Consider the following 15,353-nt stretch of genomic DNA (forward strand, 5'->3'; position numbering starts at 1 on the left):
TAACTGGCTTAGTGATAGAAAGCAGAGGGTGGTTATAAATGGTATAGTCTCTAACTGGGTCGCTGTGACCAGTGGGGTACCGCAGGGGTCGGTATTGGGACCTGTTCTCTTCAACATATTCATTAATGATCTGGTAGAAGGTTTACACAGTAAAATATCGATATTTCCAGATGATACAAAATTATGTAAAGCAGTTAATACAAGAGAAGATAGTATTCTGCTACAGATGGATCTGGATAAGTTGGAAACTTGGGCTGAAAGGTGGCAGATGAGGTTTAACAATGATAAATGTAAGGTTATACACATGGGAAGAAGGAATCAATATCACCATTACACACTGAACGGGAAACCACTGGGTAAATCTGACAGGGAGAAGGACTTGGGGATCCTAGTTAATGATAAACTTACCTGGAGCAGCCAGTGCCAGGCAGCAGCTGCCAAGGCAAATAGGATCATGGGGTGCATTAAAAGAGGTCTGGATACACATGATGAGAGCATTATACTGCCTCTGTACAAATCCCTAGTTAGACCGCACATGGAGTACTGTGTCCAGTTTTGGGCACCGGTGCTCAGGAAGGATATAATGGAACTAGAGAGAGTACAAAGGAGGGCAACAAAATTCATAAAGGGGATAGGAGAACTACAATACCCAGATAGGATTAATTAGTCTAGAAAAAAGACGACTGAGGGGCGATCTAATAACCATGTATAAGTATATAAGGGGGCAATACAAATATCTCGCTGAGGATCTGTTTATACCAAGGAAGGTGACGGGCACAAGGGGGCATTCTTTGCGTCTGGAGGAGAGAAGGTTTTTCCACCAACATAGAAGAGGATTCTTTACTGTTAGGGCAGTGAGAATCTGGAATTGCTTGCCTGAGGAGGCTGTGATGGCGAACTCAGTCGAGGGGTTCAAGAGAGGCCTGGATGTCTTCCTGGAGCAGAACAATATTGTATCATACAATTATTAGGTTCTGTAGAAGGATGTAGATCTGGGGATTTATTATGATGGAGTATAGGCTGAACTGGATGGACAAATGTCTTTTTTCGGCCTTACTAACTATGTTACTATGTACTATGTTACTATGTTAGGGTAAACATCGGGTTACTAAGCGCGGCCCTGCGCTTAGTAACCCGATGTTTACCCTGGTTACCCGGGGACTTCGGCATCGTTGGTCGCTGGAGAGCTGTCTATGTGACAGCTCTCCAGCGACCACACAATGACTAAACAGCGACGCTGCAGCGATCGGCATCGTTGTCTATATCGCTGCAGCATCGCTTAATGTGACGGCACCTTAAGGGGGTCAGATCGGGAGAACTTGGTGGCCATTCAAATGGCCCACGATGACCAATCCACTTTCCAGGAAACTGTTCATGTAGGAATGCTCGGACCTGACACCCAGAATTGATGGTATGGGGTAGTATATGGGGTACAAAGATAGTAGGGCCATTCTTCATCAATCGAAACCTCAATGCCACTGGATATCTGAAATTGCTACACGATTATGATGCCCTCCTTATGCACTGAAGATGGCATGTTCCCTGAGTTTTTCCAGCAAGATGGTGCATCACCACATTATGGGTGTCAGGTCTGAGCATTCCTACAAGGAATCTGACCCCCTTAGACTAGCATTTCTTCTGTGGTGTTGCTATCAGTGTGTCAAGAGTGGGAGAAGAGGGTTGCATTGACAATTCAACACAGTGGGCAGCACTTTGAACATATTTTATAAGTGGTCATAAACTTGAAAATAACTAATGAAAGAATAACATTACGTTAAAACCAAGCACACCATTGTTTTTCTTGTGAAATTCTCAATAGGTTTGATGACACAAGACATCTTCCCTTTGGAAAAAGTAAAGTTGGATCCAAAATGGCTGACTTCAAAATGGCAACCATGGTAACCACCCATCTTGAAAAGTTCCCCCCTCCCATATACTAATGTGCCACATACAGGAAGTTGATATCACCAAGCATTCCCATTTTATTTAGGTGTATCCATATAAATGGCCCACCTTGTACATCTCAGTAGCCATCCAATTTTATAATTCGGAAAATGCTGATTGCTACTTTTAAAGGGAACATGTTGCCTCCAGAAGCAGACTGTACCTTGAGATAGTTTTTTTTTTTCTACAATAAATAGCATTTAAGCCATGCCTAGCTGCCTTACTGCAGCAGCGGCTACATGGAGAAAATGAGATTATATCCTCCCTGCAGCTGCTCTCTTGCAGTTGTCGGGTAGGTGCCGGCAGCGATTATGGTCACTACACAAGGAGCATGCTGTGATCACTCCCCAGCTCTTTGGCTACGTTCACATTAGCGTTGCGCGCCGTTGCGTCGGCGACGCAACGCACGATGCACGCAAAAACGCTTCGTTTTGCGACGCGTGCGTCGTTTTTTGACGAAAATTGGACGCAAGAAAAATGCAACTTGTTGCATTTTCTTGCGTCCGACGCTAGCGTCAAAAACGACGCACGTGTCGGAAAACGCAACGCGAAAAACGCATGCGTCCCCCATGTTAAACATAGGGGCGCATGACGCGTGCGTCGCCGCTGCGTTTCCCGACGCAGCGTCGGGAAACGCTAATGTGAACGTAGCCTTTGACATCCTGCCCTGTACACACACTGCACGCACACACACTGCAGAACAAGCTGTCAGTCAATGTACCAGGGAATGATTACAGCCAGACATGATATAAGTGCTAATTTTCTGCTGGTATACAGGTCCTTCTCAAAAAATTAGCATATAGTGTTAAATTTCATTATTTACCATAATGTAATGATTACAATTAAACTTTCATATATTATAGATTCATTATCCACCAACTGAAATTTGTCAGGTCTTTTATTGTTTTAATACTGATGATTTTGGCATACAACTCCTGATAACCCAAAAAACCTGTCTCAATAAATTAGCATATCAAGAAAAGGTTCTCTAAACGACCTATTACCCTAATCTTCTGAATCAACTAATTAACTCTAAACACATGCAAAAGATACCTGAGGCTTTTATAAACTCCCTGCCTGGTTCATTACTCAAAACCCCCATCATGGGTAAGACTAGCGACCTGACAGATGTCAAGAAGGCCATCATTGACACCCTCAAGCAAGAGGGTAAGACCCAGAAAGAAATTTCTCAACAAATAGGCTGTTCCCAGAGTGCTGTATCAAGGCACCTCAATGGTAAGTCTGTTGGAAGGAAACAATGTGGCAGAAAACGCTGTACAACGAGAAGAGGAGACCGGACCCTGAGGAAGATTGTGGAGAAGGACCGATTCCAGACCTTGGGGAACCTGAGGAAGCAGTGGACTGAGTCTGGTGTGGAAACATCCAGAGCCACCGTGCACAGGCGTGTGCAGGAAATGGGCTACAGGTGCCGCATTCCCCAGGTAAAGCCACTTTTGAACCATAAACAGCGGCAGAGGCGCCTGACCTGGGCTACAGAGAAGCAGCACTGGACTGTTGCTAAGTGGTCCCAAGTACTTTTTTCTGATGAAAGCAAATTTTGCATGTCATTCGGAAATCAAGGTGCCAGAGTCTGGAGGAAGACTGGGGAGAAGGAAATGCCAAAATGCCTGAAGTCCAGTGTCAAGTACCCACAGTCAGTGATGGTGTGGGGTGCCATGTCAGCTGCTGGTGTTGGTCCACTGTGTTTCATCAAGGGCAGGGTCAATGCAGCTAGCTATCAGGAGATTTTGGAGCACTTCATGCTTCCATCGGCTGAAATGCTTTATGGAGATGATTTCATTTTTCAGCACGACCTGGCACCTGCTCACAGTGCCAAAACCACTGGTAAATGGTTTACTGACCATGATATTACTGTGCTCAATTGGCCTGCCAACTCTCCTGACCTGAACCCCATAGAGAATCTGTGGGATATTGTGAAGAGAAAGTTGAGAGACGCAAGACCCAACACTCTGGATGAGCTTAAGGCCGCTATTGAAGCATCCTGGGCCTCCATAACATCTCAGCAGTGTCACAGGCTGATTGCCTCCATGCCACGCCGCATTGAAGCAGTCATTTCTGCCAAAGGATTCCCGACCAAGTATTGAGTGCATAACTGAACATTATTATTTGATGGTTTTTTTGTTTGTTATTAAAAAACACTTTTATTTGATTGGATGGGTGAAATATGCTAATTTATTGAGACATGTTTTTTGGGTTATCAGGAGTTGTATGCCAAAATCATCAGTATTAAAACAATAAAAGACCTGACAAATTTCAGTTGGTGGATAATGAATCTATAATATATGAAAGTTTAATTGTAATCATTACATTATGGTAAATAATGAAATTTAACACTATATGCTAATTTTTTGAGAAGGACCTGTATAGTTTGTTTTTTTGGGGGCAGATGACTGGTTTGCTTTAATACCCTGACTTTTGGGACAGACGTCCTTATTAAATAACATTTGTACATCTTACAATGATTCGGTTAGTTGTCGCTTCTTAAGAGTGATTCTTTCCTTTTCCATATCAGGAAGTGCTCGGCTACAAGGTGGATTACCATGTATCGCTCTACATTGTGGCCGTCCTGGAATATATCTCCGCTGACATCCTAAAGCTAGCAGGAAACTACGTTTTTAACATCCGACACTATGAGATCTCTCAGCAGGATATTAAAGTGTCTATGTGCGCTGATAAGGTGAGAGCCAGCTATCCAGACACTAAGGATAATTCTTCAGTATTAGATTGGTGGGGTCCGACTCCCTGCGCCCTCCGCCAGTCGGCTATCTGGAGGGCCCAGGGACAGCACCCTCATTGTTTCGCCAGGTATTCTTAGTCTGATTTACTGGGTTTGAGCGGTGATACGTGGTAAAGCCACAACCAGAAGTATAGAGCTGTAATTGATGGTCGGTTTATGGGGCTCAGATTCACGCTGATTCACATTCATCTTTGCAGAAATGACCAGTGTCCTCCCGCTGATCCTTCTTTATGATTTCAGTAAATGTATGCACTTTATATACAAGTCCCAATAGGGGAGAGAAGGATCTGGCGCGTTGGATTTCCATTGGCCAATCCTTCTGCTTTGTAGGGAGAATAACCATTGCCAGAAAATTTGGCAGAGGCTCTCTCATAAAGGACACAAGCGCTCTCGGCCGAGCGTCTGTGTATGGCGGAGTTGGCAACAATCGTTCAAGCAACTTCTATCTAATATTCATGGGCGCCCTTTGAAAATGTCAATCTTAGAAAATGGGCATCCTATATTTTCATTTATTTATTTTTTTTGAATCTTTCTATCAGTGAAAGGGAACTTTTCCCGTTTACATCCAGAGTCTGAAAACACCTACATGTGCTCAGTTTATCAGAGTTTATAATCTATGTCCATTGGGCATTATCAGGATGGGTATTCAGGCTCAGAATGTAAACAATTAAGAAAAGTTGTTTTTATTTCCCTGATTATTAGCTGGTCCGAATAACTAAAGCAATTGTTACCATCCACCTCTCGTGTCTCCCCTTTTCCTCATAGTTTGTAAGCTTGCGAGCAGGGCCCTCACTCTTCCTGGTATCTGTTTTGAACTGTATTTCTGTTATGCTGTAATGTCTATTGTCTGTACAAGTCCCCTCTATAATTTGTAAAGCGCTGCGGAATATGTTGGCGCTATATAAATAAAATTATTATTATTATTATTATTATTATTATTATTATTATTATTATTATCAGACAGCTCCTTTAAGTATATTTGAAAATACCATATTCTAATTACTATCCCTGCTTTCCTCCTATCTCATTGCACGCCCCAAGGTATTGATGGACATGTTCGATCAAGATGACGACATCGGCTTAGTGGCTCTCTGCGACGAGGAACCTTCCTCTACGGGGGAGCTGAACTATTATGAGTTGGTCAGGACGGAAATAGCTGGAGAGAGACAATATCTGCGCGAGCTGAACCTGATTATTAAGGTGTTTCGAGAGGCATTCTTGGCTAACAAAAAGCTATTTACACCCAACGTAAGTTGTGCATTTCTCATATTGTGGGTATTATATGTCTATGATGGGTACCATGCAGTATGGATTGCTGCCTTTGCAATTGTCTTCTGGTGCTGCTGCCGCACCTCTAGCTGAGATTTGCAAATGACAAGGGGAGATAGTTGCTTTGTGGACCTGACCGCCCTGTGTAGCCCATCCTCAAGAGCTATTTTATTAATTCTACTGGGATTGGAAGTGATGACGTCCCCTCTATCCACCTGACTTCTGAGGACCACCATAACCAGTCCTGGTAGGGATTCACAGGAGTAAGTTTTCGTAAAGGAATGGTCCTGGGGGACGGGTTTCCTTAAGGGTATGTGCACACGATCAGTAATTGCTGCGGGTTTGACACTGCTTACTTGTGCAGCGTCAAACCCGCAGCTGACCACTTTTACAGCATAGTGGATGGATTTCAAGAAATCCCATGTCAACTATGCATCCACAGATGCCCACGGATCAAACGCGGAGACGGATATGAGGCACGTCTCTGCAGACCGCAGCATATTAATTTCTCTTTCTGAGACAAGAAATTTCACCCGTACAATGTATTTGATGTGATGAATCTACTACAGAACGAACACTTTGTGTTCTGTACTGTGTCTATGACGTTCCAGCCTTGGTTACGGCATGGCTGCAATTGTTCAGGTTGGAAATACTGAGTCAGCTGTTTTGTAAAAGTAAAAAGATTCATTTATTTTTTGGGAAAGACAAAGTATATGGGCAAGTTAATGTAAAGGAATTTCTGAGATTTTGGCAAATCCGTCAGAGGGGGAGATTGTGCTCCATTCCCAATGTGTATGGCCTACACATCATAATGATGCAATACCACATCCAGGGGCGTGTAAAGAAACCTGGAAGCCACATCCCGGGGTGTGTAAAGAAATCTGGAAGCCACATCCAGGGGCGTGTAAAGAAATCTGGATGCTACATCCAGGGGCGTGTAAAGAAATCTGGAAGCCACATCCAGGGGCGTGTAAAGAAATCTGGATTCTACATCCAAGGAGTGTGTAAAGAAATCTGGATGCTACATCCAGGGGCGTGTAAAGAAATCTGGATGCTACATCCAAGGGGTGTGTTAAGAAATCTGGATGCTACATCCAGGGGCATGTTAAGAAATCTGGATGCTACATCCAGGGGCGTGTAAAGAAATCTGGATGCTACATCCAAGGGCTGTGTTAAGAAATCTGGATGCTACATCCAAGGGCTGTGTAAAGAAATCTGGATGCTACATCCAGGGGCGTGTAAAGAAATCTGGATTCTACATCCAGGGAGTGTGTAAAGAAATCTGGATGCCACATCCAAGGGGCGTGTAAAGAAATCTGGATGCTACATCCAGGGGCGTGTAAAGAAATCTGGATGCTACATCCAAGGGGCGTGTAAAGAAATCTGGATGCTACATCCAGGGGCGTGTAAAGAAATCTGGATGCTACATCCAAGGAGTGTGTAAAGAAATCTGGATGCTACATCCAGGGAGTGTGTAAAGAAATCTGGATGCTACATCCAAGGGCTGTGTTAAGAAATCTGGATGCTACATCCAAGGGCGTGTAAAGAAATCTGGATGCTACATCCAAGGGCTGTGTTAAGAAATCTGGATGCTACATCCAGGGGCGTGTTAAGAAATCTGGATTCTACATCCAGGGGCGTGTTAAGAAATCTGGATGCTACATCCAGGGGCGTGTAAAGAAATCTGGATGCTACATCCAGGGGCGTGTAAAGAAATCTGGATGCTACATCCAGGGGCGTGTAAAGAAATCTGGATGCTACATCCAGGGGCGTGTAAAGAAATCTGGATTCTACATCCAAGGAGTGTGTAAAGAAATCTGGATGCTACATCCAGGGAGTGTGTAAAGAAATCTGGATTCTACATCCAAGGAGTGTGTAAAGAAATCTGGATGCTACATCCAGGGGCGTGTAAAGAAATCTGGATTCTACATCCAAGGAGTGTGTAAAGAAATCTGGATTCTACATCCAGGGGCGTGTTAAGAAATCTGGATGCTACATCCAGGGGCATGTAAAGAAATCTGGATGCTACATCCAAGGGCTGTGTTAAGAAATCTGGATGCTACATCCAGGGGCGTGTAAAGAAATCTGGATTCTACATCCAAGGAGTGTGTAAAGAAATCTGGATTCTACATCCAGGGGCGTGTTAAGAAATCTGGATGCTACATCCAGGGGCATGTAAAGAAATCTGGATGCTACATCCAAGGGCTGTGTTAAGAAATCTGGATGCTACATCCAGGGGCGTGTTAAGAAATCTGGATGCTACATCCAGGGGCGTGTAAAGAAACCTGGGCACCACATCCAGGGGCGTGTAAAGATATCTGGGCACCACATCCAGGGGCGTGTAAAGGAACCTGGGCACCACATCCAGGGGCGTGTAAAGGAACCTGGGCACCACATCCAGGGGCTTGTAAAGGAACCTGGGCACCACATCCAGGGGCTTGTAAAGGAACCTGGGCACCACATCCAGGGGCTTGTAAAGGAACCTGGGCACCGCATCCAGGGGCTTGTAAAGGAACTTGGGCACCACATCCAGGGGCTTGTAAAGGAACCTGGGCACCACATCCAGGGGCGTGTAAAGGAACCTGGGCACCACATCCAGGGGCGTGTAAAGAAATCTGGATTAATTCTATGCGTCCAAAAGTATACTTAATCATTAGACACTTCAATTAAATATCAACAAAATCAGTCTGTTGTAGTGCCATTGCCACCAGACCAGAAGTGATTCCAACAAACACTATTATCTTGTTAACCTCTTTGAGGTTTTTCAGCCCTGTCTAATTTTATGATGTGTATTGATTTTAATTAAGTATCAATAAATGTTGGACTTTTTATCAAGATAATAGTGTTTGTTGGAATCACTTCTGGTTTGGTGGCAATGGCACCACAGCAGGCAGTTTTTGTTGATAAAAGAAACCTGGGTGCCATATCCAGGGGTGTGTAAAAAAAATCTGGATGCTACATCCAAGAGCTTGTCAAGAAACCTGGGCGCCACATCAAGAGAGATTTTTTTTCCCCCAGACTCGAAAATCCTTCCAGTCATGCTCGGAATAGAAAAACGCAATACGTTGCTGGATTCCTGCAACGACGCATCCTGTGCCCATAGGCTGCCATTATAGCCAACAACGTATGCCGCAGGATGCGTCGTTGCACGTTTTTCCGACGCTAAAAAAAAAAAACGTTTCATTGAACGTTTCTTCCAGACGACGTACCGATATTTTCCGATGGATCCAGTGCACTACGTATGGCAATCCGTCGCTAATACAAGTCTTTGGGAAAAAAATAGGATCCTGCAGAAAAATTTGCAGGATCCTGTTTGTCAAAACTCAACGGATTTCGACAGTAGGAAAAAGACGGAAGTATGAAAGAGACCTTACCCTTTAGGGTATGTTCACACGTTCAGGATTTCCATCCTTTTTTTTTCAGGACAGTTTTTTTAAAAAACTGCAGCTCTTGGCAGAAAACGCAGGTCCTTTTTTTGTCCTTTTTTGATGCGTTTTTTGATGTGTTTTTTGATGCGTTTTTTTATCCTTTTTTTACTGTGTGTTTCCTAGGAAGCTTTTTAGGGCTAAAATGGCTGAAAATACCCTAACCCTACCCCTAACCCTACCCCTAACCCTACCCCTAACCCTAACCCTACCCCTAACCCTACCCCTACCCCTAACCCTAACCCTACCCCTAACCCTACCCCTAACCCTAACCCTACCCCTAACCCTAACCCTATTCTAACCTTAGTGAAAAAAAAAAAAAAAAAAATTCTTAATTTTTTTATTGTCCCTACCAATGGGGGTGACAAAGTGGGGGGGGTGTCATTTACTATTTTTTTATTTTGATCACTGAGATAGGTTATATCTCAGTGATCAAAATGCACTTTGGAGCGAATCTGCCGGCCGGCAGATTCGGCGGGCGCACTGCGCATGCGCCCGCCATTTTGCAAGATGGCGGCGCCCAGGGAGAAGACGGCCGGACGGACGCCGGGTAAGTATAAGGGGGGGAGATTAGGGCACGGGGGGGCATCGGAGCACTGGGGGGGGGCATCGGAGCACGGGGGGGGGGGGCATCGGAGCACGGGGGGGCGGGATCGGAGCACGGGGGGGCAGCCACACTCCGCCCACGCACTTCCGCCCGCTCCCCCGCACTTCCTGCTGCAGCGGTTCTGCACATCAAATCGCAGTAAAACCCGCAGATATATTTTTGATCTGCGGGTTTTACTGCGATTTTGACCTCACAATGGAGGTCTATGGGTGCAGAACCGCTGCGGTTCAGGAAAAAGAATTGACATGCTCCTTCTTTTTTTACCGCGGCTATTCAGCGCGGCTTTTTACACTAAATTCCGGATCATGTGCACAGCAGTGACTGTTTTCCATAGGGTTACATTGTTATGTACCCTGCATGGAAAACAGCTGCGGAACCGCAGCGGCAATACCGCTGCGGTTCCGCAGTAAAAAACGCACTGTGTGAACATGGCCTAAAGTGCCGTGTCCACTCTTCACCTTAACACCTGCTAACTCAGATCACTGCAGTAATAAGTGCCTGCTATGTAAGGTAGCCGGGACCCCTTGGGTATGGAGCTGCCTCAGCACAGTAATGTGCTTGTGAGACTGCCATGTTCAGGAGACCTGCCACCGGTCCATGCATTGCGCTCAGAATATGGACCACACAACACAGATATGTGAAACCAGTCCACCCATCTGTTTTCTGTTGGTTGCTATGGGTAACGCCTCCCCTTATCTTAGCACTTTCTCTAGTATAGTCACAATTTGAACAGTGAGCCTCGTTGTTTCCCTTAACAACCAATCAGAGCTCCGCTTTTATTTCTTAAACTGCTCTGGTAGAATGTAAGCTGAGCTCTGATTGGCTGCCGTGGCAGCAATGATCGTTACTTGGTCAGTTTTGATAAATGAGGCCCAGTGATTGCTGTGAGTAAGTAACCTACATCACCACCGGTGTTTGTCCTTCTAGTCAAATCACTTTCTGCTCCTCATATCTTCACCTTATTTCTGAGGCGTTGTAGGACAAGCTGAGAATTGTTTGCTTAAGTTGTTTAAAGTGTATTTCAATGTCACCATATGATATCAACGGCTCCAAGGTTCAGATAAGACCTTGTACTGACAACCACAAGTATTCCTCTGCAGCCGCTGCGCCTTGTAATACTGCTCTGTAATACACAAATTATTACCTCCTGTATTATGCCCCAGAGCTGCACTTATTATTCTGTTGATGGAGTCACTGTGTACATTCATTACTTATCTTGCACTGATCCTGAGTTCCATCCCGTATTATACTCCAGAGCTGCACTCACTATTCTGCTGGTGCAGTCACTGTGTACATACATTACATTACTGATCCTGAGTTCCATCCCGTATTATACTCCAGAGCTGCACTCACTATTCTGCTGGTGCAGTCACTGTGCACATACATTACATTACTGATCCTGTACTGATCCTGAGTTAAATCCTGTATTATACTCCAGAGCTGCACTCACTATTCTGCTGGCGCAGTCACTGTGTACATACATTACATTGCTGATCATGAGTTACATCCCGTATTATACTCCAGAGCTGCACTCACTATTCTGCTGGTGCAGTCACTGTGTACATACATTACATTATTGATCCTGAGTTACATCCTGTGTTATACTCCAGAGCTGCCCTCACTGTTCTGCTGGTGGATGTCCGATTACCCCCAAAGCAGGTATCCAGAATAAGCCCTTTGCAGATATTGATGCAGTGAGGAATGGTGGGAAATTGCAGCTCTGGAGACTGCAGAATTTTGTAGCGTGGCTACGCTATAGCCCCCTTGATAAGCTTATCTTCATGACTTATTTTTTTGCAGGACATAGAGATTATCTTCAGTAACATTCTGGACATTCATGAATTAACCGTGAAGCTTCTGGGTCTGATTGAGGACACGGTGGAGATGACTGATGAGAGTAGTCCCCATCCACTGGTCGGAAGCTGCTTTGAAGATTTGGCTGAGGTGAGGACCAGGCTCCATTCATACATGTGGGATTTTATTGTATCTGCGCTGTTGGTTTCTTTTTGCCGGCCGTACATTATGGGTGCTGGTTATCCTCGCTGTACTATCGATCTGTTGGATGATAATTCATTGGGTCCCAATCACGAACCTTCTCCCCTGCTTTTCTCTCAGGAGCAGGCCTTCGACCCTTATGAAACTTTATCCCAGGACATCCTAGCTGCCCAGTTTCACGAACATTTTAACAACCTCATGGCTAAGCCAGCAGTCGCTCCCTATTTTCAGGTAACTGTTTTTTTTTTTTTGTTTTGGGGTTTTAAGGGGGGTTTGTTCACTAGGATCTCCAGCTGAAAATGCAGCTCCTGCATCTAAAGGTACCGTCACACAACGATAACGTTAACGATATCGTTGCTTTTTGTGACGTAGCAACGATATCGTTACCAAAATCGTTATGCGTGACAGCGACCAACGATCAGGCCCCTGCTGGGAGATCGTTGGTCGCTGGGGAATGATCAGAACTTTATTTTGGTCGCTGATCTCCCGCTGATATCGCTGAATCGGCGTGTGTGACGCCGATTCAGCGATGTCTTCACTGGTAACCAGGGTAAATATCGGGTTACTAAGCGCAGGGCCGCGCTTCTTAACCCGATATTTACCCTGGTTACCATTGTATATGTAAAAAAAAAAAACCACTAGTACTTACATTCCGGTGTCTGGTCATGTCCCTCGCCTTCAGTTTCCCGCACTGACTGTGAGCGCCGGCAGTAAAGCAGAGCACAGCGGTGACGTCACCGCTCTGCTTTACGGCCGGCCGGCGCGCCGCTCACAGTCCGTGCGGGAAGCTGAAGGCGAGGGACGTGACCAGACACCGGAATGTAAGTAGGTAGTGTTTTTTTTTTATTTACACATACAATGGTAACCAGGGTAAATATCGGGTTAATAAGCGTGGCGCAGCGACCAAACAGCGACGCTGCAGCGATCGGCATTGTTGTCTATATCGCTGCAGTGTCGCTTAATGTGACGGTACCTTTACTGTGTGGGCACTGTTCCTTCTATGTTTGCTTCCACAAATGAACATCTCCATACATTTTTACCAGAAGATGACCAGGAGCTGTGCCCTGATCAGCAGCAGGTGCAACAGTCTAAGATCAGCGTTATCTCCAGTCCAAGCCATTTAACCACTTACGTGCCAATAGCAACCCACGGCATATCGAGAGATTAACCCACTTTCCTGATACATGGTGTACTATTATGTCATGGAGCGGGCGGAGCTCCTATCCCTGCTATATAACCACTTAAAGCCACTGTCAGTCTCTGACAGCAGCATTTAACCCTGCTGTTCTATTCGTTTCCACTATACACTTGTACTGCTCCGGTCATTTTTGCAGCATTAATAGTAAAACGATGTAATATTAAAAATAATAATTAAAAAAAAAGTCTTGATATTCTCACCTTCCGGCGACCCTCGCAGCCTTCCCGATGCTCCCATTCCCAGTAATGCCTTCCGGGACAATGACCTGTGATGACGTAGCAGTCTCGCGATTACCCCCCCCCCCCCCAAAAAAAAATAGAAAAAGAAAAGACAGTCCTACTCATCTCAAGAAAAATAGAACCAAAAATTTTTGGTAGACCAGAAAAAAAAAGTTTGTCCAGTTACTTAGAATCTAATCACTCTGGTCACGAAGGGGTTAATATTAGATTTTGCTTTAGACTTGCTATAAAGATTTCACTTGTTTTTCTTACTCTAACCTCGTGTATAATTTTTTTCTGCAGTCCATTTCAGAAGGTTTTAAAGAAGCGGTAAGATACGTCCTTCCTCGTCTGATGCTGGTTCCCGTTTACCATTGTTTGCACTATTTTGAATTATTGGAGGTAAGAGGGGAACATTTCTCTCGCCATCACCTGAAATCATTCATATATAATTACCAATTCCTGTTCAATAGATTTTCTGGCTTTTGAATGTAAACAAGAATGTTGAAATTTACTGAAAACAAGCGGAAATCTTGAAAATAAGGAGTCGAAAAAAACAAAATACAATTGAGAGTTGCCACTTTTTTTTTTCTTTTTCTTCTTTTTTTTTTAACATCTGTAGATAAACATTGGTGACAATTTTTTTTACATTGTGAAGGCTGTAAATTCGTGAGATATTGGAATAATTTATCAGGTTCACTGTTATTTTCCTCAATATTTAGCTGTTACAAGAACGGAGTGAAGACCAAGAGGACAGAGAATGTCTAAAACAAGCCATCACTGCTCTGCTCAACCTACGATGTAGCATGGAACGCATTTACAATAAGCACTCGCCGCGGCGTCGACCAGGGTAAAGACAGTCTAAATGTATTTTAATTTGTGATGCTTTTTTCAATTGCAGACCCAAAAAAAGAAGAACAATGACTCATATACACTGCTCAAAAAATAAAGGGAACTCTTAAACAACAGAATATAACTCCCAAGTAAATCAAACTTCTGTGAAATCAAACTGTCTACTTAGGAAGCAACACTGTTTGACAATCAATTTCACATGCTGTTGTGCAAATGGAATAGACAACAGATGGAAATTTTTTGCAATTATCAAGACACACTCAATAAAGAAGTGGTTCTGCAGGTGGGAACCACAGACCTCAGTACCAATGCTTTCTGGCTGATGTTTTGGTCACTTTTGAATGTTGGTTGTGCTTTCACACTCGTGGTAGCATGAGATGGACTCTACAACCCACACAAGTGGCTCAGGTAGTGCAGCTCATCCAGGATGGCACATCAATGTGAGCTGTTGCAAGAAGGTTTGCTTTGTTTGTCAGCGTAGTGTCCAGAGGCTGGAGGCGCTACCAGGAGCCAGATCAGTACACCAGGAGACGTGGAGGGGCCGCAGGAGGGCAACAACCCAGCAGCAGGACCTTAGCCTTTGTGCAAGGAGGAGCACTGCCAGAGCCCTGCAAAATGACCTCCAGCAGACCACAAATGTGCATGTGTCTGCACAAACGGTTAGAAACCGACTCCATGGGGATGGTCTGAGTGCCCGCTGTCCACAGATGAGGGTTGTGCTCACAGCCCAACACCGTGCAGGACGCTTGGCATTTGCCACAGAACACCAGGATTGCCAAAATCGCCACTGGCGCCCTGTGCTCTTCACAGATGAAAGCAGGTTCACACTGAGCACATGTGACAGATTCTGGAGACACCGTGGAGAGCGATCTGCTGCCTGCAACATCCTTCAGCATGACCGGTTTGGCAGTGGGTCAGTAATGGTGTGGGGTGGCATTTTTTTGGAGGGCCGCACAGCCCTCCAGATACCGAGATGAGATCCTCAGACTCCTTGTGAGACCATATGCTGGTGCTGTTGGCCCTGAGTTCCTCCTAATGCAGAGCAATGCCAGACCTGGCTGGAGTGTGTCAGCAGTTCCTGCAAGAT

The 15,353-nt window shown here is 44.8% G+C and overlaps 1 protein-coding gene across 1 annotated transcript in view; it reads left to right on the forward strand.

Moving 5' to 3' along the window:
* SOS2 (SOS Ras/Rho guanine nucleotide exchange factor 2) overlaps positions 1–15,353 on the forward strand; it is a 98,982-nt gene that overhangs the window by 21,571 nt on the left and 62,058 nt on the right. The window contains exons 4-9 of the mRNA XM_069735329.1: positions 4,478–4,642; positions 5,744–5,950; positions 11,804–11,947; positions 12,119–12,229; positions 13,718–13,816; positions 14,137–14,264. Coding sequence (XP_069591430.1) covers positions 4,478–4,642; positions 5,744–5,950; positions 11,804–11,947; positions 12,119–12,229; positions 13,718–13,816; positions 14,137–14,264 — 854 coding nt within the window. The remainder of the gene's footprint in view (positions 1–4,477; positions 4,643–5,743; positions 5,951–11,803; positions 11,948–12,118; positions 12,230–13,717; positions 13,817–14,136; positions 14,265–15,353) is intronic.

The sequence above is a fragment of the Ranitomeya imitator genome, chromosome 1 (genome assembly GCF_032444005.1).
Source record: "Ranitomeya imitator isolate aRanImi1 chromosome 1, aRanImi1.pri, whole genome shotgun sequence".
Taxonomy (NCBI): Eukaryota; Metazoa; Chordata; class Amphibia; order Anura; family Dendrobatidae; genus Ranitomeya; species Ranitomeya imitator.